General features: G+C 49.6%; 1 protein-coding gene across 9 annotated transcripts in view; it reads left to right on the top strand.

Moving 5' to 3' along the window:
* Positions 1 to 23,369, top strand: part of NBR1 (NBR1 autophagy cargo receptor) — a 62,250-nt gene that overhangs the window by 14,423 nt on the left and 24,458 nt on the right. For all 9 annotated transcript variants that reach the window (XR_012789965.1, XM_075580197.1, XM_075580201.1 and 6 more), the window contains 8 exons: positions 2,254 to 2,316; positions 4,615 to 4,633; positions 15,265 to 15,287; positions 16,079 to 16,300; positions 19,445 to 19,525; positions 20,221 to 20,432; positions 20,663 to 20,824; positions 21,093 to 21,299. Coding sequence is in view for 8 of the 9 variants with exons in the window: in XM_075580197.1 (XP_075436312.1) it covers positions 2,254 to 2,316; positions 4,615 to 4,633; positions 15,265 to 15,287; positions 16,079 to 16,300; positions 19,445 to 19,525; positions 20,221 to 20,432; positions 20,663 to 20,824; positions 21,093 to 21,299 (989 nt within the window). In the remaining variant the exon portion in view is untranslated. The remainder of the gene's footprint in view (positions 1 to 2,253; positions 2,317 to 4,614; positions 4,634 to 15,264; positions 15,288 to 16,078; positions 16,301 to 19,444; positions 19,526 to 20,220; positions 20,433 to 20,662; positions 20,825 to 21,092; positions 21,300 to 23,369) is intronic.

Raw genomic sequence — 23,369 nt, 5'->3', positions numbered from 1 at the left:
AGGAAAGCCGGTGTGGGGGAAGGGGAGTACGCTTCCCTTACTGTATAAGCCTCTTCCACATGGGGGGGCGACTCCCGTCCTCAAGGGCCCCCAGCAGGTTAGGTTTGAAGGATATCCCTGCTTCAGCACCGGTGGCTCAATCAGAGGCTCAGTCAAGGCCTCTTCCTTCTTCCGAGTTGATGTGGCCGCTCCGGCGCCCGAAGGGGGGCCCCAATGTCGATAAGCAGGGGGATCCACTGAGGGGGAGGAGATGGGGATTGGGTGTTGTTTTTTCTGGTTTCACACGGGACTGACCCTGTCCGTGTCCATAGCGAAGAGCATGCGGCACGCGCTTCTTAACCCTCTGGGTGCCGTTCGTTTTGCTAGGGTTTGTGGGGTTAGGGGGTGTTAGCATGGAGCTGGTCCCATGTTCCCATTAAGGTTTGGGGGTGAGGGTGTTACGGGGTGTTAGCATGGAGCTGGTCCCGTTAAGGTTTGGGGTTGATGGTGTTATGGGGTGTTAGCATGGAGCTGGTCCCGTTAAGGTTTGGGGGTGATGGTGTTATGGGGTGTTAGCATGGAGCTGGTCCCATTAAGGTTTGGGGGTGATGGTGTTATGGGGTGTTAGCATGGAGCTGGTCCTGTTAAGGTTTGGGCGTGAGGATGTTAGGGGGTGTTAGCATGGAGCTGGTCCCGTTAAGGTTTGGGGGTGATGGTGTTATGGGGTGTTAGCATGGAGCTGGTCCCATTAAGGTTTGGGGGTAATGTTGTTATGGGGTGTTAGCATGGAGCTGGTCCTGTTAAGGTTTGGGCGTGATGGTGTTATGGTGTGTTAGCATGGAGCTGTCCCATTAAGGTTTGGGGGTGAGGATGTTAGGGGGTGTTAGCATGGAGCTGGTCCCATTAAGGTTTGGGGGTGAGCATATTAGGGGGTGTTAGCATGGAGCTGTCCCATTAAGATTTGGAGGTGAGGATGTTATGGGGTGTTAGCATGGAGCTGGTCCTATTAAGGTTTGGGCGTGAGGATGTTAGGGGGTGTTAGCATGGAGCTGGTCCCATTAAGGTTTGGGGGTGTGGATGTTAGGGAGTGTTACATAGCGTGGGGAGTGGTGCAGCCGCACAGCTGGTCCCATTAAGGTTTGGGGGTGCGGATGTTAGGGGGTGTTACATAGCGTGGGGACTGGTCCAGCCGCACAGCTGGTCCCATTAAGGTTTGGGGGTGAGGATGTTAGGGGGTGTTACATAGCGTGGGGACTGGTGCAGCCGCACAGCTGGTCCCATTAAGGTTTGGGGATGAGGATGTTAGGGGGTGTTACATAGCGTGGGGACTGGTCCAGCCGCACAGCTGGTCCCATTAAGGTTTGGGGGTGAGGATGTTAGGGGGTGTTACATAGCGTGGGGATTGGTCCAGCCGCACAGCTGGTCCCATTAAGGTTTGGGGATGAGGATGTTAGGGGGTGTTACATAGCGTGGGGACTGATCCAGCCGCACAGCTGGTCCCATTAAGGTTTGGGGGTGTTGATGTTATGGGGTGTTACATAGCGTGGGGACTGGTCCAGCCGCACAGCTGGTCCCATTAAGGTTTGGGGGTGAGGATGTTAGGGGGTGTTACATAGCGTGGGGACTGGTCCAGCCGCACAGCTGGTCCCATTAAGGTTTGGGGGTGAGGATGTTAGGGGGTGTTACATAGCGTGGGGACTGGTCCAGCCGCACAGCTGGTCCCATTAAGGTTTGGGGGTGAGGATGTTAGGGGGTGTTACATAGCGTGGGGATTGGTCCAGCCGCACAGCTGGTCCCGTTAAGGTTTGGGGGTGAGGATGTTAGGGGGTGTTACATAGCGTGGGGATTGGTGCAGCCGCACAGCTGGTCCCATTAAGGTTTGGGGGTGTTGATGTTATGTGGTGTTACATAGCGTGGGGACTGGTGCAGCCGCACAGCTGGTCCCATTAAGGTTTGGGGGTGAGGATGTTAGGGGTTGTTACATAGCGTGGGGATTGGTGCAGCCGCACAGCTGGTCCCATTAAGGTTTGGGGGTGCGGATGTTAGGGGGTGTTACATAGCGTGTGGATAGGTCCAGCCTCTCCGCTCCTTATCACTCCCACTAATGGCCGTCCTAATGAACCCTACACTCCTTACGGGGGAATACATGGCCGCAAATGACGTTCTTGTCCCTTGAAGGTCCTGGGTTCGTGTTAACGTGACATTAGGAGACATCACACGGCCTTGTGGATCTAGCACATGGACTCTGCTCTGAACGGCTCTTCTCCTTCCCAGGTCCTCGTGTCCTTCGATCTGACCGACATCCAGATAAAGTACATCGATGAAGATAACGAAGAGGTGAGACCCGTGTGGACGTGCGCCGCGTCGCGCACTTCCCGGCGGAGAGCGGGCGCTTCTCTTTGTCATAGGTGGAGGAGCCTTCTGACGGGAATAGTCACGCCTCCGCTGCAACTTCTCGTGTGGTCAGAGGACCGGACCTGTCGCAGGACAGATTGGAAATGGGGCTCAGCCCCTTGGGTTTAAATGACCTGACTGTCCCACAGGGATTAGTGCCATTAGGGGTCAGTCTCTCCTAGGGGCAAAGTGTACTAATGGCAGTGACAGGGTTAAGGGGTCAGTCTCTCCTAGGGGCAAAGTGTACTAATGGCAGTGACAGGGTTAAGGGGTCAGTCCCTCCTAGGGGCAAAGTGTACTAATGGCAGTGACATGGTTAAGGGGTCAGTCCCTCCTAGGGGCAAAGTGTACTAATGGCAGTGACATGGTTAAGGGGTCAGTCCCTCCTAGGGGCAAAGTGTACTAATGGCAGTGACAGGGTTAAGGGGTCAGTCTCTCCTAGGGGTAAAGTGTACTAATGGCAGTGACATGGTTAAGGGGTCAGTCCCTCCTAGGGGCAAAGTGTACTAATGGCAGTGACATGGTTAAGGGGTCAGTCCCTCCTAGGGGCAAAGTGTACTAATGGCAGTGACATGGTTAACGGGTCAGTCCCTCCTAGGGGCAAAGTGTACTAATGGCAGTGACATGGTTAAGGGGTCAGTCCCTACTAGGGGCAAAGTGTACTAATGGCAGTGACATGGTTAAGGGGTCAGTCCCTCCTAGGGGCAAAGTGTACTAATGGCAGTGACATGGTTAAGGGGTCAGTCTCTCCTAGGGGCAAAGTGTACTAATGGCAGTGACAGGGTTAAGGGGTCAGTCCCTCCTAGGGGCAAAGTGTGCTAATGGCAGTGACAGGGTTAAGGGGTCAGTCTCTCCTAGGGGCAAAGTGTACTGATGGCAGTGACATGGTTAAGGGGTCAGTCCCTCCTAGGGGCAAAGTGTACTAATGGCAGTGACATGGTTAAGGGGTCATTCCCTCCTAGGGGCAAAGTGTACTAATGGCAGTGACATGGTTAAGGGGTCAGTCTCTCCTAGGGGCAAAGTGTACTAATGGCAGTGACAGGGTTAAGGGGTCAGTCTCTCCTAGGGGCAAAGTGTACTAATGGCAGTGACATGGTTAAGGGGTCAGTCCCTCCTCAGGGCAAAGTGTACTAATGGCAGTGACATGGTTAAGGGGTCAGTCCCTCCTAGGGGCAAAGTGTACTAATGGCAGTGACATGGTTAAGGGGTCAGTCCCTCCTAGGAGCAAAGTGTACTAATGGCAGTGACATGGTTAAGGGGTCAGTCCCTCCTAGGGGCAAAGTGTACTAATGGCAGTGACATGGTTAAGGGGTCAGTCCCTCCTAGGGGCAAAGTGTACTAATGGCAGTGACATGGTTAAGGGGTCAGTCTCTCCTAGGTGCAAAGTGTACTAATGGCAGTGACATGGTTAAGGGGTCAGTCCCTCCTAGGAGCAAAGTGTACTAATGGCAGTGACATGGTTAAGGGGTCAGTCCCTCCTAGGGGCAAAGTGTACTAATGGCAGTGACATGGTTAAGGGGTCAGTCCCTCCTAGGGGAAAAGTGTATTAATGGCAGTGACATGGTTAAGGGGTCAGTCCCTCCTAGGGGCAAAGTGTACTAATGGCAGTGACATGGTTAAGGGGTCAGTCTCTCCTAGGGGCAAAGTGTATTAATGGCAGTGACATGTTTAAGGGGTCAGTCTCTCCTAGGGGCAAAGTGTATTAATGGCAGTGACATGTTTAAGGGGTTAGTCCCTCCTAGGGGCAAAGTGTACTAATGGCAGTGACATGGTTAAGGGGTCAGTCTCTCCTAGGGGCAAAGTGTACTAATGGCAGTGACATGGTTAAGGGGTCAGTCTCTCCTAGGGGCAAAGTGTATTAATGGCAGTGACATGTTTAAGGGGTTAGTCCCTCCTAGGGGCAAAGTGTACTAATGGCAGTGACATGGTTAAGGGGTCAGTCTCTCCTAGGGGCAAAGTGTACTAATGGCAGTGACATGGTTAAGGGGTCAGTCTCTCCTAGGGGCAAAGTGTACTAATGGCAGTGACAGGGTTAAGGGGTCAGTCTCTCCTAGGGGCAAAGTGTACTAATGGCAGCGACATGGTTAAGGCGGCAAAGTGTACCAAATGAACGTAATCTTTGCTCTTGGCATGGTTAGATGAGTTTAAGGAAGCCAATGGGATTGTTACATTTGTTTACAAAAGGGGTGTTTGTTGGCTTCATGGCAGCCTTTAACGTGAAACTTTTTCTTCTCATTGCAGGTGTCTGTAAACACGCAAGGTGAGCGTCTGTGAGAGTTTATTGAGATCGTCCCTTTTTTCCTTTCCGTCCGGTCAGCATTTTGTGGAGCAGTAGAACCTGACTCCGTGTTCTAGAAACTGCGAGATTGGATCCGTGAGATTTGCAATACAGCAATATGTAGGCGCCAAATGTGCTGCCGATTCCTATTTATAAATACAGCAAACGTTAAGGCAGCCACGATGCTACGTCCAGTATGTCAAATTCTTTAGTACATTAATATGTTTACACTCTTCTGCCCCTCCTTACATCTCACCCTAATTTCTCACTATACCCTCCTCTGCCCCTCCTTACATCTCACCCTAATATCTCCCTATACCCTCCTCTGCCCCTCCTTACATCTCACCCTAATATCTCCCTATACCCTCCTCTGCCCCTCCTTACATCTCACCCTAATATCTCACTATACCATTCTCTGCCCCTCCTTACATCTCACCCTATCTCACTATACCCTCCTCTGCCCCTCCTTACATCTCACCCTAATATCTCCCTATACCCTCCTCTGCCCCTCCTTACATCTCACCCTAATATCTCACTATACCCTCCTCTGCCCCTCCTTACATCTCACCCTAATATCTGACTATACCCTCCTCTGTCCCTCCTTACATCTCACCCTAATATCTCACTATACCCTCCTCTGCCCCTCCTTACATCTCACCCTAATATCTCACTATACCCTCCTCTGCCCCTCCTTACATCTCACCCTAATATCTCACTATACCCTGCTCTGCCCCTCCTTACATCTCACCCTAATATCTCACAAAACCTCCTCTGCCCCTCCTTACATCTCACCCTAATATCTCACTATACCCTCCTCTGCCCCTCCTTACATCTCACCCTAATATCTCACTATACCCTCCTCTGCCCCTCCTTACATCTCACCCTAATATCTCACTATACCCTCCTCTGCCCCTCCTTACATCTCACCCTAATATCTCACTATACCCTCCTCTGCCCCTCCTTACATCTCACCCTAATATCTCACTATACCCTCCTCTGCCCCTCCTTACATCTCACCCTAATATCTCACTATACCCTCCTCTGCCCCTCCTTACATCTCAGCCCTAATTTCTCACTATACCCCCCTCTGCCCCTCCTTACATCTCCCCCTAATATCTCACTATACCCTCCTCTGCCCCTCCTTACATCTCCCCCTAATATCTCACTATACCCTCCTCTGCCCCTCCTTACATCTCACCCCAATATCTCACTATACCCTCCTCTGATCTCACCCTCATATCTCACTATACCCTCCTCTGCTCCTCCTTACATCTCCCCCTAATTTCTCACTATACCCTCCTCTGCCCCTCCTTACATCTCACCCTAATATCTCACTATACACTCCTGTGCCCCTCCTTACATCTCACCCTAATATCTCACTATACCCTCCTCTGCCCCTCCTTACATCTCACCCTAATATCTCACTATACCCTCCTCTGCCCCTCCTTACATCTCCCCCTAATATCTCACTATACCCTCCTCTGCCCCTCCTTACATCTCCCCCTAATATCTCACTATACCCTCCTCTGCCCCTCCTTACATCTCACCCTAATATCTCACTATACACTCCTGTGCCCCTCCTTACATCTCACCCTAATATCTCACTATACCCTCCTCTGCCCCTCCTTACATCTCCCCCTAATATCTCACTATATCCTCCTCTGCCCCTCCTTACATCTCACCCTAATATCTCACTATACCCTCCTCTGCCCCCCCTCACATCTCACCCTAATATCTCACTATACACTCCTGTGCCCCTCCTTACATCTCACCCTAATATCTCACTATACCCTCCTCTGCCCTTCCTTACATCTCACCCTAATATCTAACTATACTTTCCTCTGCCCCTCCTTACATCTCACCCTAATATCTCACTATACCCTCCTCTGCCCCTCCTTACATCTCACCCTAATATCTCACTATACCCTCCTCTGCCTCTCCTTACATCTCACCCTAATATCTCACTATACCCTCCTCTGCCCCTCCTTACATCTCACCCTAATATCTCACTATACCCTCCTCTGCCCTTCTTACATCTCACCCTAATATCTCACTATACCCTCCTCTGCCCCTACTTACATCTCACCCTAATATCTCACTATACACTCCTCTGCCCCTCCTTACATCTCACCCTAATATCTCACTATACCCTCCTCTGCCCCTCCTTACATCTCACCCCAATATCTCACTATACCCTCCTCTGCCCCTCCTTACATCTCACCTTAATATCTCACTATACCCTCCTCTGTCCCTCCTTACATCTCACCCTAATATCTCACTATACACTCCTCTGCCCCTCCTTACATCTCACCCTAATATCTCACTATACCCTCCTCTGTCCCTCCTTACATCTCACCCTAATATCTCACTATACCCTCCTCTGTCCCTCCTTACATCTCACCATAATATCTCACTATACCCTCCTCTGCCCCTCCTTACATCTCACCCTAATATCTCACTATACCCTCCTCTGCCCCTCCTTACATCTCACCTTAATATCTCACTATACACTCCTCTGCCCCTCCTTACGTCTCACCCCAATATCTCACTATATCCTCCTCTGCCCCTCCTTGCATCTCACCCTAATATCTCACTATACCCTCCTCTGCCCCTCCTTACATCTCACCCTAATATCTCACTATACACGCCTCTGCCCCTCCTTACATCTCACCCTAATATCTCACTATACCCTCCTCTGCCCCTCCTTACATCTCACCCCAATCTCACTATACCCTCCTCTGCCCCTCCTTACATCTCACCCTAATATCTCACTGTATCCTCCTCTGCCCTTCCTTACATCTCACCCTAATATCTCACTATACCCTCCTTACATCTCACCCTAATATCTCACTATACCCCCCTCTGCCCCTCCTTACATCTCATCCTAATATCTCACTATACCCTCCTCTGCCCCTCCTTACATCTCACCCTAATATCTCACTATACCCTCCTCTGCCCCTCCTTACATCTCACCCTAATATCTGACTATACCCTCCTCTGTCCCTCCGTACATCTCGTCCTAATATCTCACTATACCCCCCTCTGCCCCTCCTTACATCTCACCCTAATATCTCACTGTATCCTCCTCTGCCCTTCCTTACATCTCACCCTAATATCTCACTATACCCTCCTTACATTTCAGCCCTAATATCTCACTATACCCCCCTCTGCCCCTCCTTACATCTTACCCTAATATCTCACTATACCCCCCTCTGCCCCTCCTTACATCTTACCCTAATATCTCACTATACCCTCCTCTGCCCCTCCTTACATCTCACCCTAATATCTCACTATACCCTCCTCTGCCCCTCCTTACATCTCACCCTAATATCTCACTATACCCTCCTCTGCCCCCCCTCACATCTCACCCTAATATCTCACTATACCCTCCTCACATCTCACCCTAATATATCACTATACCCCCCTCTGCCCCTCCTTACATCTCACCCTAATATCTCACTATACCCCCCTCTGCCCCTCCTTACATCTTACCCTAATATCTCACTATACCCTCCTCTGCCCCTCCTTACATCTCACCCTAATATCTCACTATACCCTCCTCTGCCCCTCCTTACATCTCACCCTAATATCTCACTATACCCTCCTCTGCCCCTCCTTACATCTCACCCTAATATCTCACTATACCCTCCTCTGCCCCTCCTTACATCTCACCCTAATATCTCACTATACCCTCCTCTGCCCATCCTTACATCTCACCCCAATCTCACTATACCCTCCTCTGCCCCTCCTTACATCTCACCCTAATATCTCACTGTATCCTCCTCTGCCCTTCCTTACATCTCACCCTAATATCTCACTATACCCTCCTCTGCCCCTCCTTACATCTCACCCTAATATCTCACTATACCATCCTCTGCCCCTCCTTACATCTCACCGCAATATCTCACTATTCCCTCCTCTGCCCCTCCTTACATCTCACCCTAATATCTCACTATACCCTCCTCTGCCTCTCCTTACATCTCACCCTAATATCTCACTATACCTCCTCTGCCCCTCCTTACATCTCACCCTAATATCTCACTATACCCTCCTCTGCCCCTCCTTACATCTCCCCCTAATATCTCACTATACCCTCCTCTGCCCCTCCTTACATCTCACCCTAATATCTCACTATACACTCCTCTGCCCCTCCTTACATCTCACCCTAATATCTCACTATACACGCCTCTGCCCCTCCTTACATCTCACCCTAATCTCTCACTATACACGCCTCTGCCCCTCCTTACATCTCACCCTAATATCTCACTATACCCTCCTCTGCCCCTCCTTACATCTCACCCCAATCTCACTATACCCTCCTCTGCCCCTCCTTACATCTCACCCTAATATCTCACTGTATCCTCCTCTGCCCTTCCTTACATCTCACCCTAATATCTCACTATACCCTCCTCTGCCCCTCCTTACATCTCCCCCTAATATCTCACTATACCCTCCTCTGCCCCTCCTTACATCTCACCCTAATATCTCACTATACCCTCCTCTGCCCCTCCTTACATCTCACCCTAATATCTCACTATACCCTCCTCTGCCCCTCCTTACGTCTCACCCCAATATCTCACTATATCCTCCTCTGCCCTTCCTTACATCTCACCCTAATATCTCACTATACCCTCCTCTGCCCCTCCTTACATCTCACCCTAATATCTCACTATACCCTCCTCTGCCCCTCCTTACATCTCACCCTAATATCTCACTATACCCTCCTCTGCCTCTCCTTACATCTCACCCTAATATCTCACTATACCCTCCTCTGCCCCTCCTTACGTCTCACCCCAATATCTCACTATATCCTCCTCTGCCCCTCCTTGCATCTCACCCTAATATCTCACTGTACCCTCCTCTGCCCCTCCTTACATCTCACCCTAATATCTCACTATACACGCCTCTGCCCCTCCTTACATCTCACCCTAATATCTCACTATACCCTCCTCTGCCCCTCCTTACATCTCACCCCAATCTCACTATACCCTCCTCTGCCCCTCCTTACATCTCACCCTAATATCTCACTGTATCCTCCTCTGCCCTTCCTTACAGCTCACCCTAATATCTCACTATACCCTCCTCTGCCCCTCCTTACATCTCACCCTAATATCTCACTATACCCTCCTCTGCCCCTCCTTACATCTCACCCTAATATCTCACTATACCCTCCTCTGCCCCTCCTTACATCTCACACTAATATCTCACTATACCCTCCTCTGTCCCTCCTTACATCTCACCCTAATATCTCACTATACCCTCCTGCCTCTCCTTACATCTCACCCTAATATCTCGCTATATCCTCCTCTGCCCCTCCTTGCATCTCACCCTAATATCTCACATACCCTCCTCTGCCCCTCCTTACATCTCACCCTAATATCTCACTATACCCCCCTCTGCCCCTCCTTACATCTCACCCTAATATCTCACTGTATCCTCCTCTGCCCTTCCTTACATCTCACCCTAATATCTCACTATACCCTCCTTACATTTCAGCCCTAATATCTCACTATACCCCCCTCTGCCCCTCCTTACATCTTACCCTAATATCTCACTATACCCCCCTCTGCCCCTCCTTACATCTTACCCTAATATCTCACTATACCCTCCTCTGCCCCTCCTTACATCTCACCCTAATATCTCACTATACCCTCCTCTGCCCCTCCTTACATCTCACCCTAATATCTCACTATACCCTCCTCTGTCCCTCCTTACATCTCACCCTAATATCTCACTATACCCCCCTCTGCCCCTCCTTACATCTTACCCTAATATCTCACTATACCCTCCTCTGCCCCTCCTTACATCTTACCCTAATATCTCACTATACCCTCCTCTGCCCCTCCTTACATCTCACCCTAATATCTCACTATACCCTCCTCTGCCCCTCCTTACATCTCACCCTAATATCTCACTATACCCCCCTCTGCCCCTCCTTACATCTTACCCTAATATCTCACTATACCCTCCTCTGCCCCTCCTTACATCTCACCCTAATATCTCACTATACCCTCCTCTGCCCCTCCTTACATCTCACCCTAATATCTCACTATACCCTCCTCTGCCCCTCCTTACATCTCACCCTAATATCTCACTATACCCTCCTCTGCCCATCCTTACATCTCACCCCAATCTCACTATACCCTCCTCTGCCCCTCCTTACATCTCACCCTAATATCTCACTGTATCCTCCTCTGCCCTTCCTTACATCTCACCCTAATATCTCACTATACCCTCCTCTGCCCCTCCTTACATCTCACCCCAATATCTCACTATACCCTCCTCTGTCCCTCCGTACATCTCGTCCTAATATCTCACTATACCCCCCTCTGCCCCTCCTTACATCTCACCCTAATATCTCACTATACCATCCTCTGCCCCTCCTTACATCTCACCCTAATATCTCACTATACCCTCCTCACATCTCACCCTAATATATCACTATACCCCCCTATGCCCCTCCTTACATCTCACCGCAATATCTCACTATTCCCTCCTCTGCCCCTCCTTACATCTCACCCTAATATCTCACTATACCCTCCTCTGCCCCTCCTTACATCTCACCCTAATATCTCACTATACCCTCCTCTGCCCCTCCTTACATCTCACCCCAATATCTCACTATACCCTCCTCTGCCCCTCCTTACATCTCACCCTAATATCTCACTATACCCTCCTCTGCCTCTCCTTACATCTCACCCTAATATCTCACTATACCCTCCTCTGCCCCTCCTTACATCTCATCCCTAATATCTCACTATACCCTCCTCTGCCCCTCCTTACATCTCACCCTAATATCTCACTATACCCTCCTCTGCCCCTCCTTACATCTCACCCTAATATCTCACTATACCCTCCTCTGCCCCTCCTTACATCTCACCCTAATATCTCACTATACACTCCTCTGCCCCTCCTTACATCTCACCCTAATATCTCACTATACACGCCTCTGCCCCTCCTTACATCTCACCCTAATCTCTCACTATACACGCCTCTGCCCCTCCTTACATCTCACCCTAATATCTCACTATACCCTCCTCTGCCCCTCCTTACATCTCACCCCAATCTCACTATACCCTCCTCTGCCCCTCCTTACATCTCACCCTAATATCTCACTGTATCCTCCTCTGCCCTTCCTTACATCTCACCCTAATATCTCACTATACCCTCCTCTGCCCCTCCTTACATCTCCCCCTAATATCTCACTATACCCTCCTCTGCCCCTCCTTACATCTCACCCTAATATCTCACTATACCCTCCTCTGCCCCTCCTTACATCTCACCCTAATATCTCACTATACCCTCCTCTGCCCCTCCTTACGTCTCACCCCAATATCTCACTATATCCTCCTCTGCCCTTCCTTACATCTCACCCTAATATCTCACTATACCCTCCTCTGCCCCTCCTTACATCTCACCCTAATATCTCACTATACCCTCCTCTGCCCCTCCTTACATCTCACCCTAATATCTCACTATACCCTCCTCTGCCTCTCCTTACATCTCACCCTAATATCTCACTATACCCTCCTCTGCCCCTCCTTACGTCTCACCCCAATATCTCACTATATCCTCCTCTGCCCCTCCTTGCATCTCACCCTAATATCTCACTGTACCCTCCTCTGCCCCTCCTTACATCTCACCCTAATATCTCACTATACACGCCTCTGCCCCTCCTTACATCTCACCCTAATATCTCACTATACCCTCCTCTGCCCCTCCTTACATCTCACCCCAATCTCACTATACCCTCCTCTGCCCCTCCTTACATCTCACCCTAATATCTCACTGTATCCTCCTCTGCCCTTCCTTACAGCTCACCCTAATATCTCACTATACCCTCCTCTGCCCCTCCTTACATCTCACCCTAATATCTCACTATACCCTCCTCTGCCCCTCCTTACATCTCACCCTAATATCTCACTATACCCTCCTCTGCCCCTCCTTACATCTCACACTAATATCTCACTATACACTCCTCTGTCCCTCCTTACATCTCACCCTAATATCTCACTATACCCTCCTGCCTCTCCTTACATCTCACCCTAATATCTCGCTATATCCTCCTCTGCCCCTCCTTGCATCTCACCCTAATATCTCACTATACCCTCCTCTGCCCCTCCTTACATCTCACCCTAATATCTCACTATACCCTCCTCTGCCCCTCCTTACATCTCACCCTAATATCTCACTATACCCTCCTCTGCCTCTCCTTACATCTCACCCTAATATCTCACTATACCCTCCTCTGCCCCTCCTTACGTCTCACCCCAATATCTCACTATATCCTCCTCTGCCCCTCCTTGCATCTCACCCTAATATCTCACTGTACCCTCCTCTGCCCCTCCTTACATCTCACCCTAATATCTCACTATACACGCCTCTGCCCCTCCTTACATCTCACCCTAATATCTCACTATACCCTCCTCTGCCCCTCCTTACATCTCACCCCAATCTCACTATACCCTCCTCTGCCCCTCCTTACATCTCACCCTAATATCTCACTGTATCCTCCTCTGCCCTTCCTTACAGCTCACCCTAATATCTCACTATACCCTCCTCTGCCCCTCCTTACATCTCACCCTAATATCTCACTATACCCTCCTCTGCCCCTCCTTACATCTCACCCTAATATCTCACTATACCCTCCTCTGCCCCTCCTTACATCTCACACTAATATCTCACTATACCCTCCTCTGTCCCTCCTTACATCTCACCCTAATATCTCACTATACCCTCCTGCCTCTCCTTACATCTCACCCTAATATCTCGCTATATCCTCCTCTGCCCCTCCTTGCATCTCACCCTAATATCTCACTGTACCTCTTCTGCTCCTCCTTACATCTCTGCCCTAATTTCTCGCTATACACCATCCCGACTCTTGCGTTCTGCTCAAGGATGTCTTCTCTCTCCCCCCTTTGTATCGAAAGCCCTCTCCCGCCTAAAACCCTTCTCACTGACTGCCCCACACCTCTGGAATGCCCTTCCCCTCAACACCCGACTAGCACCCTCTCTACCCACCTTTAAGACCCAACTCAAAACACACCTGCTTAACGAAGCATACGAGTAGCACCGTGGCTGATACTATACACCTCATACATAAACCTTGGCCCCCTGCTGACGCACTTACCAGAACGCCCTCCTACTGTCTCTATACGTTCTTCCTACCAACCAATTAGAGTGTAAGCTCTTCGGAGCAGGGACTCCTTTTCCTACATGTTGCTTTTATGTCTGAAGCGCTTCTCCTCTTTATGTGTTATTTGTATTATTTGTTATTTCTATGATTATGTCACGTGTATTACTGCGGTGACGCGCTGTGTACATTAATGGTGCTATATAAATAAAGACGTACATACGTATGTATGTACGTATGTATGTATGTATGTATGTATATTGTCGTTGATGGACCGCAATCTTCAGGTCTCCGTATATGTTCCATTTGGATTCAAGTCAGGTCTGTGACTGGGCCAATCAAGAACGTTTAATCCTCTTCTTGTTCAGCCTCTCCAGTGTGGCTTTGGCTTTCTGCTTCGGGTCCTTGTCCTGCTGAAATGTGAATTCTCCCCTACCCCCCCAATATCAGAGACTGGACTGAACCCAACCAGGTTTTCCTCAAGGATTCTCCAGCACTTTGCACCGTCCTTTCTCTCCTGTATCCCGACCCGCCTCCCTGTCCCTGCTGAAGAGCAGCGTCCACCAGAACATGATGGGGCCACGACCATGCTTGACCGTTGGGATGGTGTTGACTGGGTGACGTGTTGGGCGTGCGCCAGACCCAACGCTTGGCGTGTACACCAAAAGGTGACATTTTACTTGAGATTGGCCGACCACAAAACCTTTTTCCCACATTCCTGCCGAATCCTCTCTATCCTTTGTCGCCAACAACAATGTCACTTTTTGGTCTACACCCCTTGCGTGTGCGTGTGTGTGTGTGTGTGGTTCCAGCCCAGTGCATCACCCAGTCAACGTTGGATGATGTCACGACTTGCTATTGGCCCGGGCAACATTTAAACAGCGATTCACAAACCGAATAGCGCAGCCCCTGTAAGAATGGTAACACTGTATCTGCAATGGGATTCTTGTATAGAGCATGATTTCCGTATAAGGCTGCGGCCACACTCACGCGGCGCGCTTGGGGAGACAAAAACGTTGATTTTAGAAGCGCGCTCCAGCAGCAGTAAATGCACACCGCCACACACACACAGCCGCAACACACACCGCCACACACACACATTACACACAGAAATAGCCCCGATCCACGCCCCCCCTGCTCTCGCCTGCAAAATTATGCAGGACTGCCTGCGCTCATGCTTGGCGAGACGGTGACGTCACCACTCTGGAGCATGAGCGCGCTCCGCGGCAGCGTGGCCGCAGCCTAAAGCAGACGTCTCTGTGTCAAAGGCAAAAAACGTTGGCGCCCAAGTCGTTATTTTGTCGCAACTCGCGCTGGCCGGAAAAATAAAAAGGTTACTTTTTTTGACGCAACTGCGTCGGCGCTGAGTGCTTGGCGCCCGTAATGTCTGCGTTGTGTTACCGGATATCGTGCGCCTGGCGAGTGATTTTTTTTTTCTCCACCTAATGCATTTTTTTTTCTCTTTTTGTCTTTTTTTTAGAGGAATATGAAGAAGCACTGAAGGTAATTATTGGATTTGAGGGGGGGGGAGGAGATGGTGGGGTTTGCCGGCGCAAACTCCTGCGCGTTCAGAATAGGAGCGGGGGAGGGGGTAGCTGTTTCCCCTCCCCCCCCCCCCCCCCCCCCGCAGACAAACGCCAGCTCCGGGGATCCTCCAGTTCCGGAGATACGTATCGGTGAAGTTACCAGCGTTCCTTCCTGGGGGGGGGGGGTTTAAATGGCCGGCTGCATGCGATGGCGGCCATTTTTGATCTCCCCATGGAGGGAGATATAAACCCGGTAAATTCACCGGTAAAGTATCTCGGGCACCGGTGTGAGGAATGGGACTTTTTTTTTTTTGTCCGCCGCGACCGTTTTCCCCCCGCCGCGGGGACATCTTGCCACCAGACATCTCGCCGCCGGCGTTGGGACAGCATGCCGAGGCGTTTAACAATGGCATCTCTGCCGGATGCCAGTTTGGTGTTCTGCGGCGGACACCAAATTGGCCTCAGCCAGAGACGCCATTTTTAAGTGCCTCCTGCGTGCCGTCCTGGTGCCAGAGGCTGCCCTTTTTACATTTCCGCCGGCAAGGTGCGTGGCGGCAGAGCGTCGACTTGGTGGCGGCGATATGGCCGCGGCAAAAGTCCTAGACCGCCGGTGGGGTTCCCCCGAAGCTGACAATATCATGGTTTATTTCTGGGGGGGGGATTAAAATGAAAAGATAGTGGGTACCGCTGCTGTCGAAACGCGCAGGCGTGTTTGGGAGATGCGGTGGCCGTTCCCTGTACAATCCTTTTTTTTTGTCGCGCGCTCAGATCGCGGTGAAGCAGGGAGGGCTCCTGGAGGTGAACGTGTATGAGAAGTCCCAGCGGCCAGACCCGGCGCCCGCCTCCCGCGGCAAGGAGTCCCGCGGCGAGCCGGCCGAGCCGGCGGAACAGGTCCCGGCAGTGAGGAGCGGGAAACGGCCCCTGGGGCATTACTCTATGCTGGCGAGGGCGGTGGGGCAAGAGATGCAGAGAGGAGAGGCCTATAACAAGGTAATGCAGCCAAGCGGGGAAAGAAAATGGTGGCGTGACGTGTGTGTGTTATCCAAAAGATCCACAGCACTTATCAGAATAAAAACCGTGACATTTCGAGACTACATGGCTCTTTGTCAAGTCTCACACACTCTCTCCCCGCCCGCCCCCTCCCCCCCCCCCCCCCCCAGTGGGGACCTAAGCGTCGGGCTAAATGTTTGCTTGTTGACTAATTATATACTCATATTTCTTCTGCCCCTTGAGATGTGGTCTGCCGTGTAGTGGCTCAGGGGCTTACAACACTTTGGCCAAAATGTTAAACTAAAAGACCATTTTATTTAATAGATATCTATACATATATATTTAGGCACTGTACCGTGTATAGGTTTCACTGGATGTGCACTGAGCTCTGTCTGTGTTTCATGTTCTGTCTCTGGTTTTAAATATATATCGCCATGCTCAGGAGCACTCCTCTGCGACACCTAGATGCTTATATATATATGTTGGGGTTATTTTGGGGGTTCAATATGAGCTTGCAGGTGTCCTGTATGTTTGATTAATTATATACTCCTATTTCTTCCGCTCCTGTTCTACCTTTTTTTTTTTTATTTGGACTAACAATTGATGTCATAGGACAAGCTTTCGAGAGTTGTCCTCTCTTCCTCGGGTCAGTGATACTGGTTACTAAGGATTCTGTGGCTAAAGCAGAGGTTTGGGAGAGCAGGGGGGGGGGGAAACAAAAAACAAACAAAGAGAGATGTAGATAAGGCGGGTGAGAAAGGGATGTCTGGAGACATTGGAAGAGTATATCTACATCTGGTTTTTTCCTGCTTTCCTAATCTCTGTTTTAGCCATAGATTCCTTTGAAAACCAGTATTGCCGACCTGCGGAAGAGAGGAGAACTCTCGAAAGCTTTTCCTATGACAAATTGTTAGTCCAAATAAAAAAAGGTATCACCTAATACTGAAGAAAGTAATTTATTCTGCACTATCGCCCCCCCCCCCTCCTGTCCACTGTCCTCCTCCCCCCTCCTGTCCACTGCCCCCCCCTCCTGTCCACTGCCCCCCCTCCTGTCCACTGTCCCCCCCTCCTGTCCACTGTCCCCCCCCTCCTGTCCACTGTCCCCCCCTCCTGTCCACTGTCCCCGCCTACCCCTCCTGTCCACTGTCCTCCCCCTCCCTCACTCATAGCAGGAAATTTAACTCACGGGCAACGCCGGGTCTCTCAGCTAGTATATATATAAACTGTAAATATTACTGTATGTTCATTTGCATGTCTTAGACAGGTCTGCAACCCTGTCTTTCCCCATTATCGCCCAGCATACAGCGCTTCCACTGCAGCAAGGGATTCTGGGAAATGACATGCAAATGAGCACACAGTGCCACCTTTTGTCTCAAGCTCGTATTACACAAGCAAATCCTCAAGCCAATGCATGCTGCTTTAAACATAGCTTTTAGACAGAGGCTGGGATGAGATGCAAAGCCATTAAACCCACTCACAGACATGTTTCAACCTTGATGGGTATCATCAGTGTGAGGCTGGTTGTAATGGCTAAGCTGGTTTGAAACTATAGACTAGGTAATCACCACAATTATTAAGGTTATGGTGGGTAAAAAAAGTGTATATATATATATATATATAATACCTACTCTTATCACATTTGAGCAAATGTCAGCAAGCCAACCTCACACTGATGATACCCATTAAGGTTGAAACATGTCTGTGAGTGGGTTAACTGACTTTGCATCTCCCAAGTCCTTGCTTAAAAGCTGTGTTTAAAGCAGCATGCATTGACTAAGGGTTGCTCATGTAATGTGAGCATGAGATAAAAAGTGGCACTGTGTGCTCATTTGCATGTCATTTCCCAGAATCCCTTGCTGCAGTGGAAGCGCTGTGTGCTGGGTGATAATGGGGAAAGACAGGGTTGCAGACCTGCCTAAGACATGCAAATGAATATACAGGAATATTTACAGTTGCTATATATATATATATATATATATATATATATATATATATATATATATATATATATATATATATATATATATATATATATATATTTATTTAGTAAGGTCCCCAAACTGCACCATAGTGGGGGGGAGTGGGGGTTATAGCTGTCACATAGCAGGAGGTTCTCACAATACTATGCATCCAAAGCAGCAAGGCATGGTGGGGGCGGGGCTTTGGAAGCTCCCACAGCTGCTATTTAAGTGTGTTAAGTGTGTGATCCCACATAGTCGGCCAGTTGACTTTCTTCAGGGCCTCTGAATGGGGGAAGTGTTTGTCAATCGATTGCCCTGTCCTTATCAGAGAGCCAGTAAAGATAAGGGGAGGTGAGATGGGGGGGGGGGACTCTGACTCTACAAGCACTTGCTGATCACGCAGGGACATATAACAAAAGGGAGTAGCGAGAGGAAATCACACCCAGCCCAAATCTCACTTTAGTAATACATTAAATATTCTTATATTTGTCAGATTTGAGTAAAAATGTGGCAATTGCCCAGCTGAAACCTGCAGGAGTTCACTTTGCTCCTAGAAGGGACTGACCCCCTAAACATGTCACTGCGTTGTGTTCCCAGTCTTTATTTGTTTTGGCAGAGGCACTGGAGAAGGGTGCCCACTATCACCATTACTCTTTGATTCGGCTATAGAACCATTGGCCATTCGACTACAAGAGACGCTTGAGGATTGGAAACAGGGAACTTTAAATTAGCTTCATATGCAGATAACCTGGTGTTTTTCTGTCACTTTCCATACAGACAAGTTCCCCTCATCATGCACTCTCTGACAGACTTCCAGTTCATCGGGGGGGTACAAGATTAACTTTACCCCCACCCCCCCTCATTCAGAGGCCATGAAGAAAAACTAAGCCTGTTTAATCTCCAAAGACACGAAAACGGCCTTGTTTCAACACTAAGCATGGTTAGATTTGTTTACGGAAGACATTTAGATTGTTATAATTATTGACAAAAACGTTTAAAACATTTTAGGGTCCGCTACCAGGAATTGAACCTTCAAATAAAGAATGTTACCTCATGCTTGTTTCATGTTTTATATAAAAGAAACCGCATTAAAATATCTTGAGTATAACGTTCGATAAATCGTATCACGGCCTACATTGAAGTCCTGATTGCGATACACAGTGTTCCTTTTTATCATTGACAGATGATGGAGCAGAACGGCCCGAGCGTGGCTAAAAGGACCAATGGAATCCCACCAGATTGGTTCACCACCTACATGGACACAGTAGGTATCATCTTGTCTATTCACGAAGCCCGTGGCAGTGTCTTCATGCTACGGTATTGGTGGACTCTTCCGTGTCTTGGAACACGACAATAGGGCAGCAAGGCCCAAGTGTGACTAAAGTGACCAGTGGAATCCCACCAGATAGGTTCACCAACTACATGGACACAGTAGGTATCTTCTTGCCTGTTCAATGAATAGAGGCTGTGGTAGTGTTCCATGCTACGTTGTTGGTGGGTTCTTCTGTGTCATGGAAGAAGTCTTCGGGTCGAAGTCTCCCGAAGAGTATGTCCACCACCGAGTTCTGTTTTTGTGGGAAAGCACGTCAATCCTTTGGACGGTCCCTCTTTGCTTGACTTGGTCGTGGAGATGTTCCCAACACCGGTCGGTGTGTGTGCTAGGGAGTTATATTCTGTTGTTGGGTTTGCGGATACGGATTAATCGCCACAGTAAGAGGGGGGTTCTTGTATGGTAGTGTGGCATAAGGTGCTCTGATGGGGTTGCTGAGACTATTTGGAGAGGTTTAACCCTTTTACCTCCAGTGGGGGCCTGCAACGCGGGGGGATCCCTTTGCTACACGTTAAGAATATTATAGAGTATTTTAATGGCAGCCTCTCTCCTGTAAGAACATGGATGCTCTCTGCTCCGTGTGTTGTGCTCACGGATGCCCCTCACCTGACATCTCTCTCTCTCTCCAGTTTAAGGAACAGATAGTGAGCGAGACCGTGGAGAAGGTGAACCAGACGTTGGGCGACAAACTCGGCCGGAGCCAGGACTGGATGTCGGACAGCGGCTCGTCGTCGGCCCTTCAAGAACCAGACCGCCCGGCCTCCCGCAGCTCCCTGCATGACTGGCTGCTGGCCTGCAGCACCTGTCAAGGCAGAATCCTGGGTGTACGCTACCAGTGCAGGTAGGCCCGAGAAGCAGAGGGGTGGGCAATGAGGCCACATCCATAGTGTGAGCGACCGGGCGGAGCGAACAACAGGCCGCATCTCTCTGAGGCAGGACGTAGAGCGCGCGTCGGCTCGTTGGCGGTTTTCTTTCTCTCTCCCTCCCTCGCGCTCTCGTCCCATTTGATGTTATCACAAAATGTTATCCCCCAACATCCGCCGACTCCCTAAACTTCCTCTACGCCAACAGCACGTGCCCCTCGTTCAGCGTCTGCGAGCAATGCGAAGCCGGGAACTGCGATCACGACTCCAACCACTTGTTCCTGAAGATGCGGCGACCGGTGGTGAGCAGCGGCGAGGCGTTCAGCACCGGACAGCACCCGCACCCACCCACGTCCACGGAGCAAGTCAGGTACGTCCCTGGTGGAGGTGAACGGATGTGGCCAACCTCAATGTCTCCGGCATGGAGGAGATGGAGGGTAAGCTGTGGACTAAAGCCGCCCCGGAGGCTTAACGCGGTCCAGAAATATGGACCCTCGAGCAGTGCGACTGCGGCAGGCCCTCCTAGGGGAAAGTGTACTAATGGCAGTGACATATTTAAGAGGTCAGAGGAGCCCCCTCTCTCGCTCCTTGCTTTCTCCGCTCACTACACTTTCTCCTCTCTCTTATACCCTCCCAAGGCTCCAGAAACATATGGACAAAACGTTGGTGAAAGCCGAGAAGCAGCGCATGCGTGCGGAGAAGAAGCAGCGCAAAGCCGAGGTCAAAGAGCTGAAGAAGCAGTTGAAGCTCCATCGCAAGATCCACGTGTGGAGCTCCCTGGACACGAGAAGCGAGGAGACGGCTCGCCAAGCACGGCCCGAGAGCCCGCAGAGCAATGCACTAGTGTAAGGAAGCATACCGACCAGACTCTCGCAAGCCCACGCTCCGATACCATCAGCGACATGGTCTACTTCCTAGACCTTGTAGAGTGGTTGTACATCAGATACCATCAGCAACATGGTCTACTTTGTGGACCTTGTACATTGCTTGTACCTCGATACCACCAGCAACATGGTCTTCTTTGTGGACCTTGTTCATTGGTTGTACCTCTACCACCAGCAACATGGTCTTCTTTGTGGACCTTGTAATGTGGTACCTCGATGTCACCCACAACATGGTCTACTTTGTGGACCTTGTAATGTGGTTGTTCCTCAGATACCATCAGCAACATGGTCTACTTTGTGGACCTTATACATTGGTTGTACCTCAATACCACCAGCAGCATGGTCTTCTTCCTAGACCTTGTACATTGGTTGCACCTCAGATACCATCAGCAACATGGTCTACTTTGTGGACCTTGTAATGTGGTTGTACCTCAGATACCATCAGCAACATGGTCTACTTTGTGAACCTTGTAATGTGGTTGTACCTCAGATACCATCAGCAACATGATCTACTTTGTGGACCTTGTAATGTGGTTGTACCTCGATACCACCAGCAACATGGTCTTCTTCCTAGGCCTTGTACAGTGGTTGTACCTCAGCATAATCTCAGCGTCTCTTGCTCGGAGGTTGGGTTATGCATGGAGAACCGAAGTCTTGTAACAAAGGAGTCTCCTCTGTCATTGCACTTGGAATGAAAACGTAGACGCTCACTAATACATTAAACTAAATAGAACTAGCTGAGTTTGTCCCGTCCCAATTGCTATTTTAGGAGAAGCTTTCAAGAGCTCTCTCTTCCTCTGGTGAGCGATACTGATGTGCAGAGATCTCATGAGTTTAACACGGGTATAAAACCCAATATAACAACCTGAGGTCGAGAGGGAACGGTAAATTAATAGACACGGTCAACAAGTGCATGACGGATACTAAGAAATAGAATCTATGCCTCACTGTCCCTTTCGTCCATGTATTGTCCTGTCTGTTTGTTCACTACTCCCTCTGCCGTTCCTTCTCTACCTTATCTGCCTTAGATTATTATCTTGGGTTTCGCTGTAACCTCCTGCTGTCCGGCCTTCCTGCCACCCCTACAATCTATCCTTAACGCTGCTGCCAGAATCACTTTACTCTCTCCTAAATCTGTCACGGCGTCTCTCCTGCTGAAATCCCTCTTCTGGCTTCCTATCAAATTCTGTATTACTTACAAAATTCTCCTCCTCATTTTTAAGGGTATACCCTCCTCTGCCCCTCCTTACATCTCACAGTAATATCTCACTATACCCTCCTCTGCCCCTCCTTACATCTCACCCTAATATCCCACTACACCCTCCTCTGCACCTCCTTACATCTCACCCTAATATCTCACTATACCCTCCTCTGCCCCTCCTTACATCTCACCCTAATATCTCACTATACCCTCCTCTGCCCCTATTACATCTCACCCTAATATCTCACTATACCCTCCTTACATCTCACCCCAATATCTCACTATACCCTCCTCTGCCCCTCCTTAAATCTCGCCCTAATATCTCACTATACCCTCCTCTGCTCCTCCTTACATCTCCCCCTAATATCTCACTATACCCCCCTCTGCCCCTCCTTACATCTCACCCTAATATCTCACCCAATCAGACCTGTGTTTTTAAAGAATTGCTTGAAACTTTTAACACGTGTGTGGTAAACGAAAGCTTCTTTTTTTTTTTTTAGGGTTTTGACAACTTTTACCAAATGTCTTTGCGTGATAAAACTGTAGGTTAGTCCTCCATTGAGGTTCTGTTCTATGTTTGCTAAATAATCTGAATGCGCTTGCATTAAGTTGAGCTGAAGCAGTAGCTCAGTGGTCATTTGACTCCTAATGTCCTTGTGGCCCTGGCTATGGACTCACTGTGGATACAACATTCTGTGTACTATACTCAATACAATATTTCATCTTAAATGTGGTGCCACTGGACATCTGGCACTTCCTGGTCATGTGATCGCTCTAGGGCTGATCACATGACGCAACCCTGGATGTTGTAAACAGAAGTGGGGGGCTTC

The sequence above is a fragment of the Ascaphus truei genome, chromosome 23 (genome assembly GCF_040206685.1).
Source record: "Ascaphus truei isolate aAscTru1 chromosome 23, aAscTru1.hap1, whole genome shotgun sequence".
Lineage (NCBI taxonomy): Eukaryota > Metazoa > Chordata > Amphibia > Anura > Ascaphidae > Ascaphus > Ascaphus truei.
This window is presented reverse-complemented; position numbering and strand designations above follow the sequence as displayed.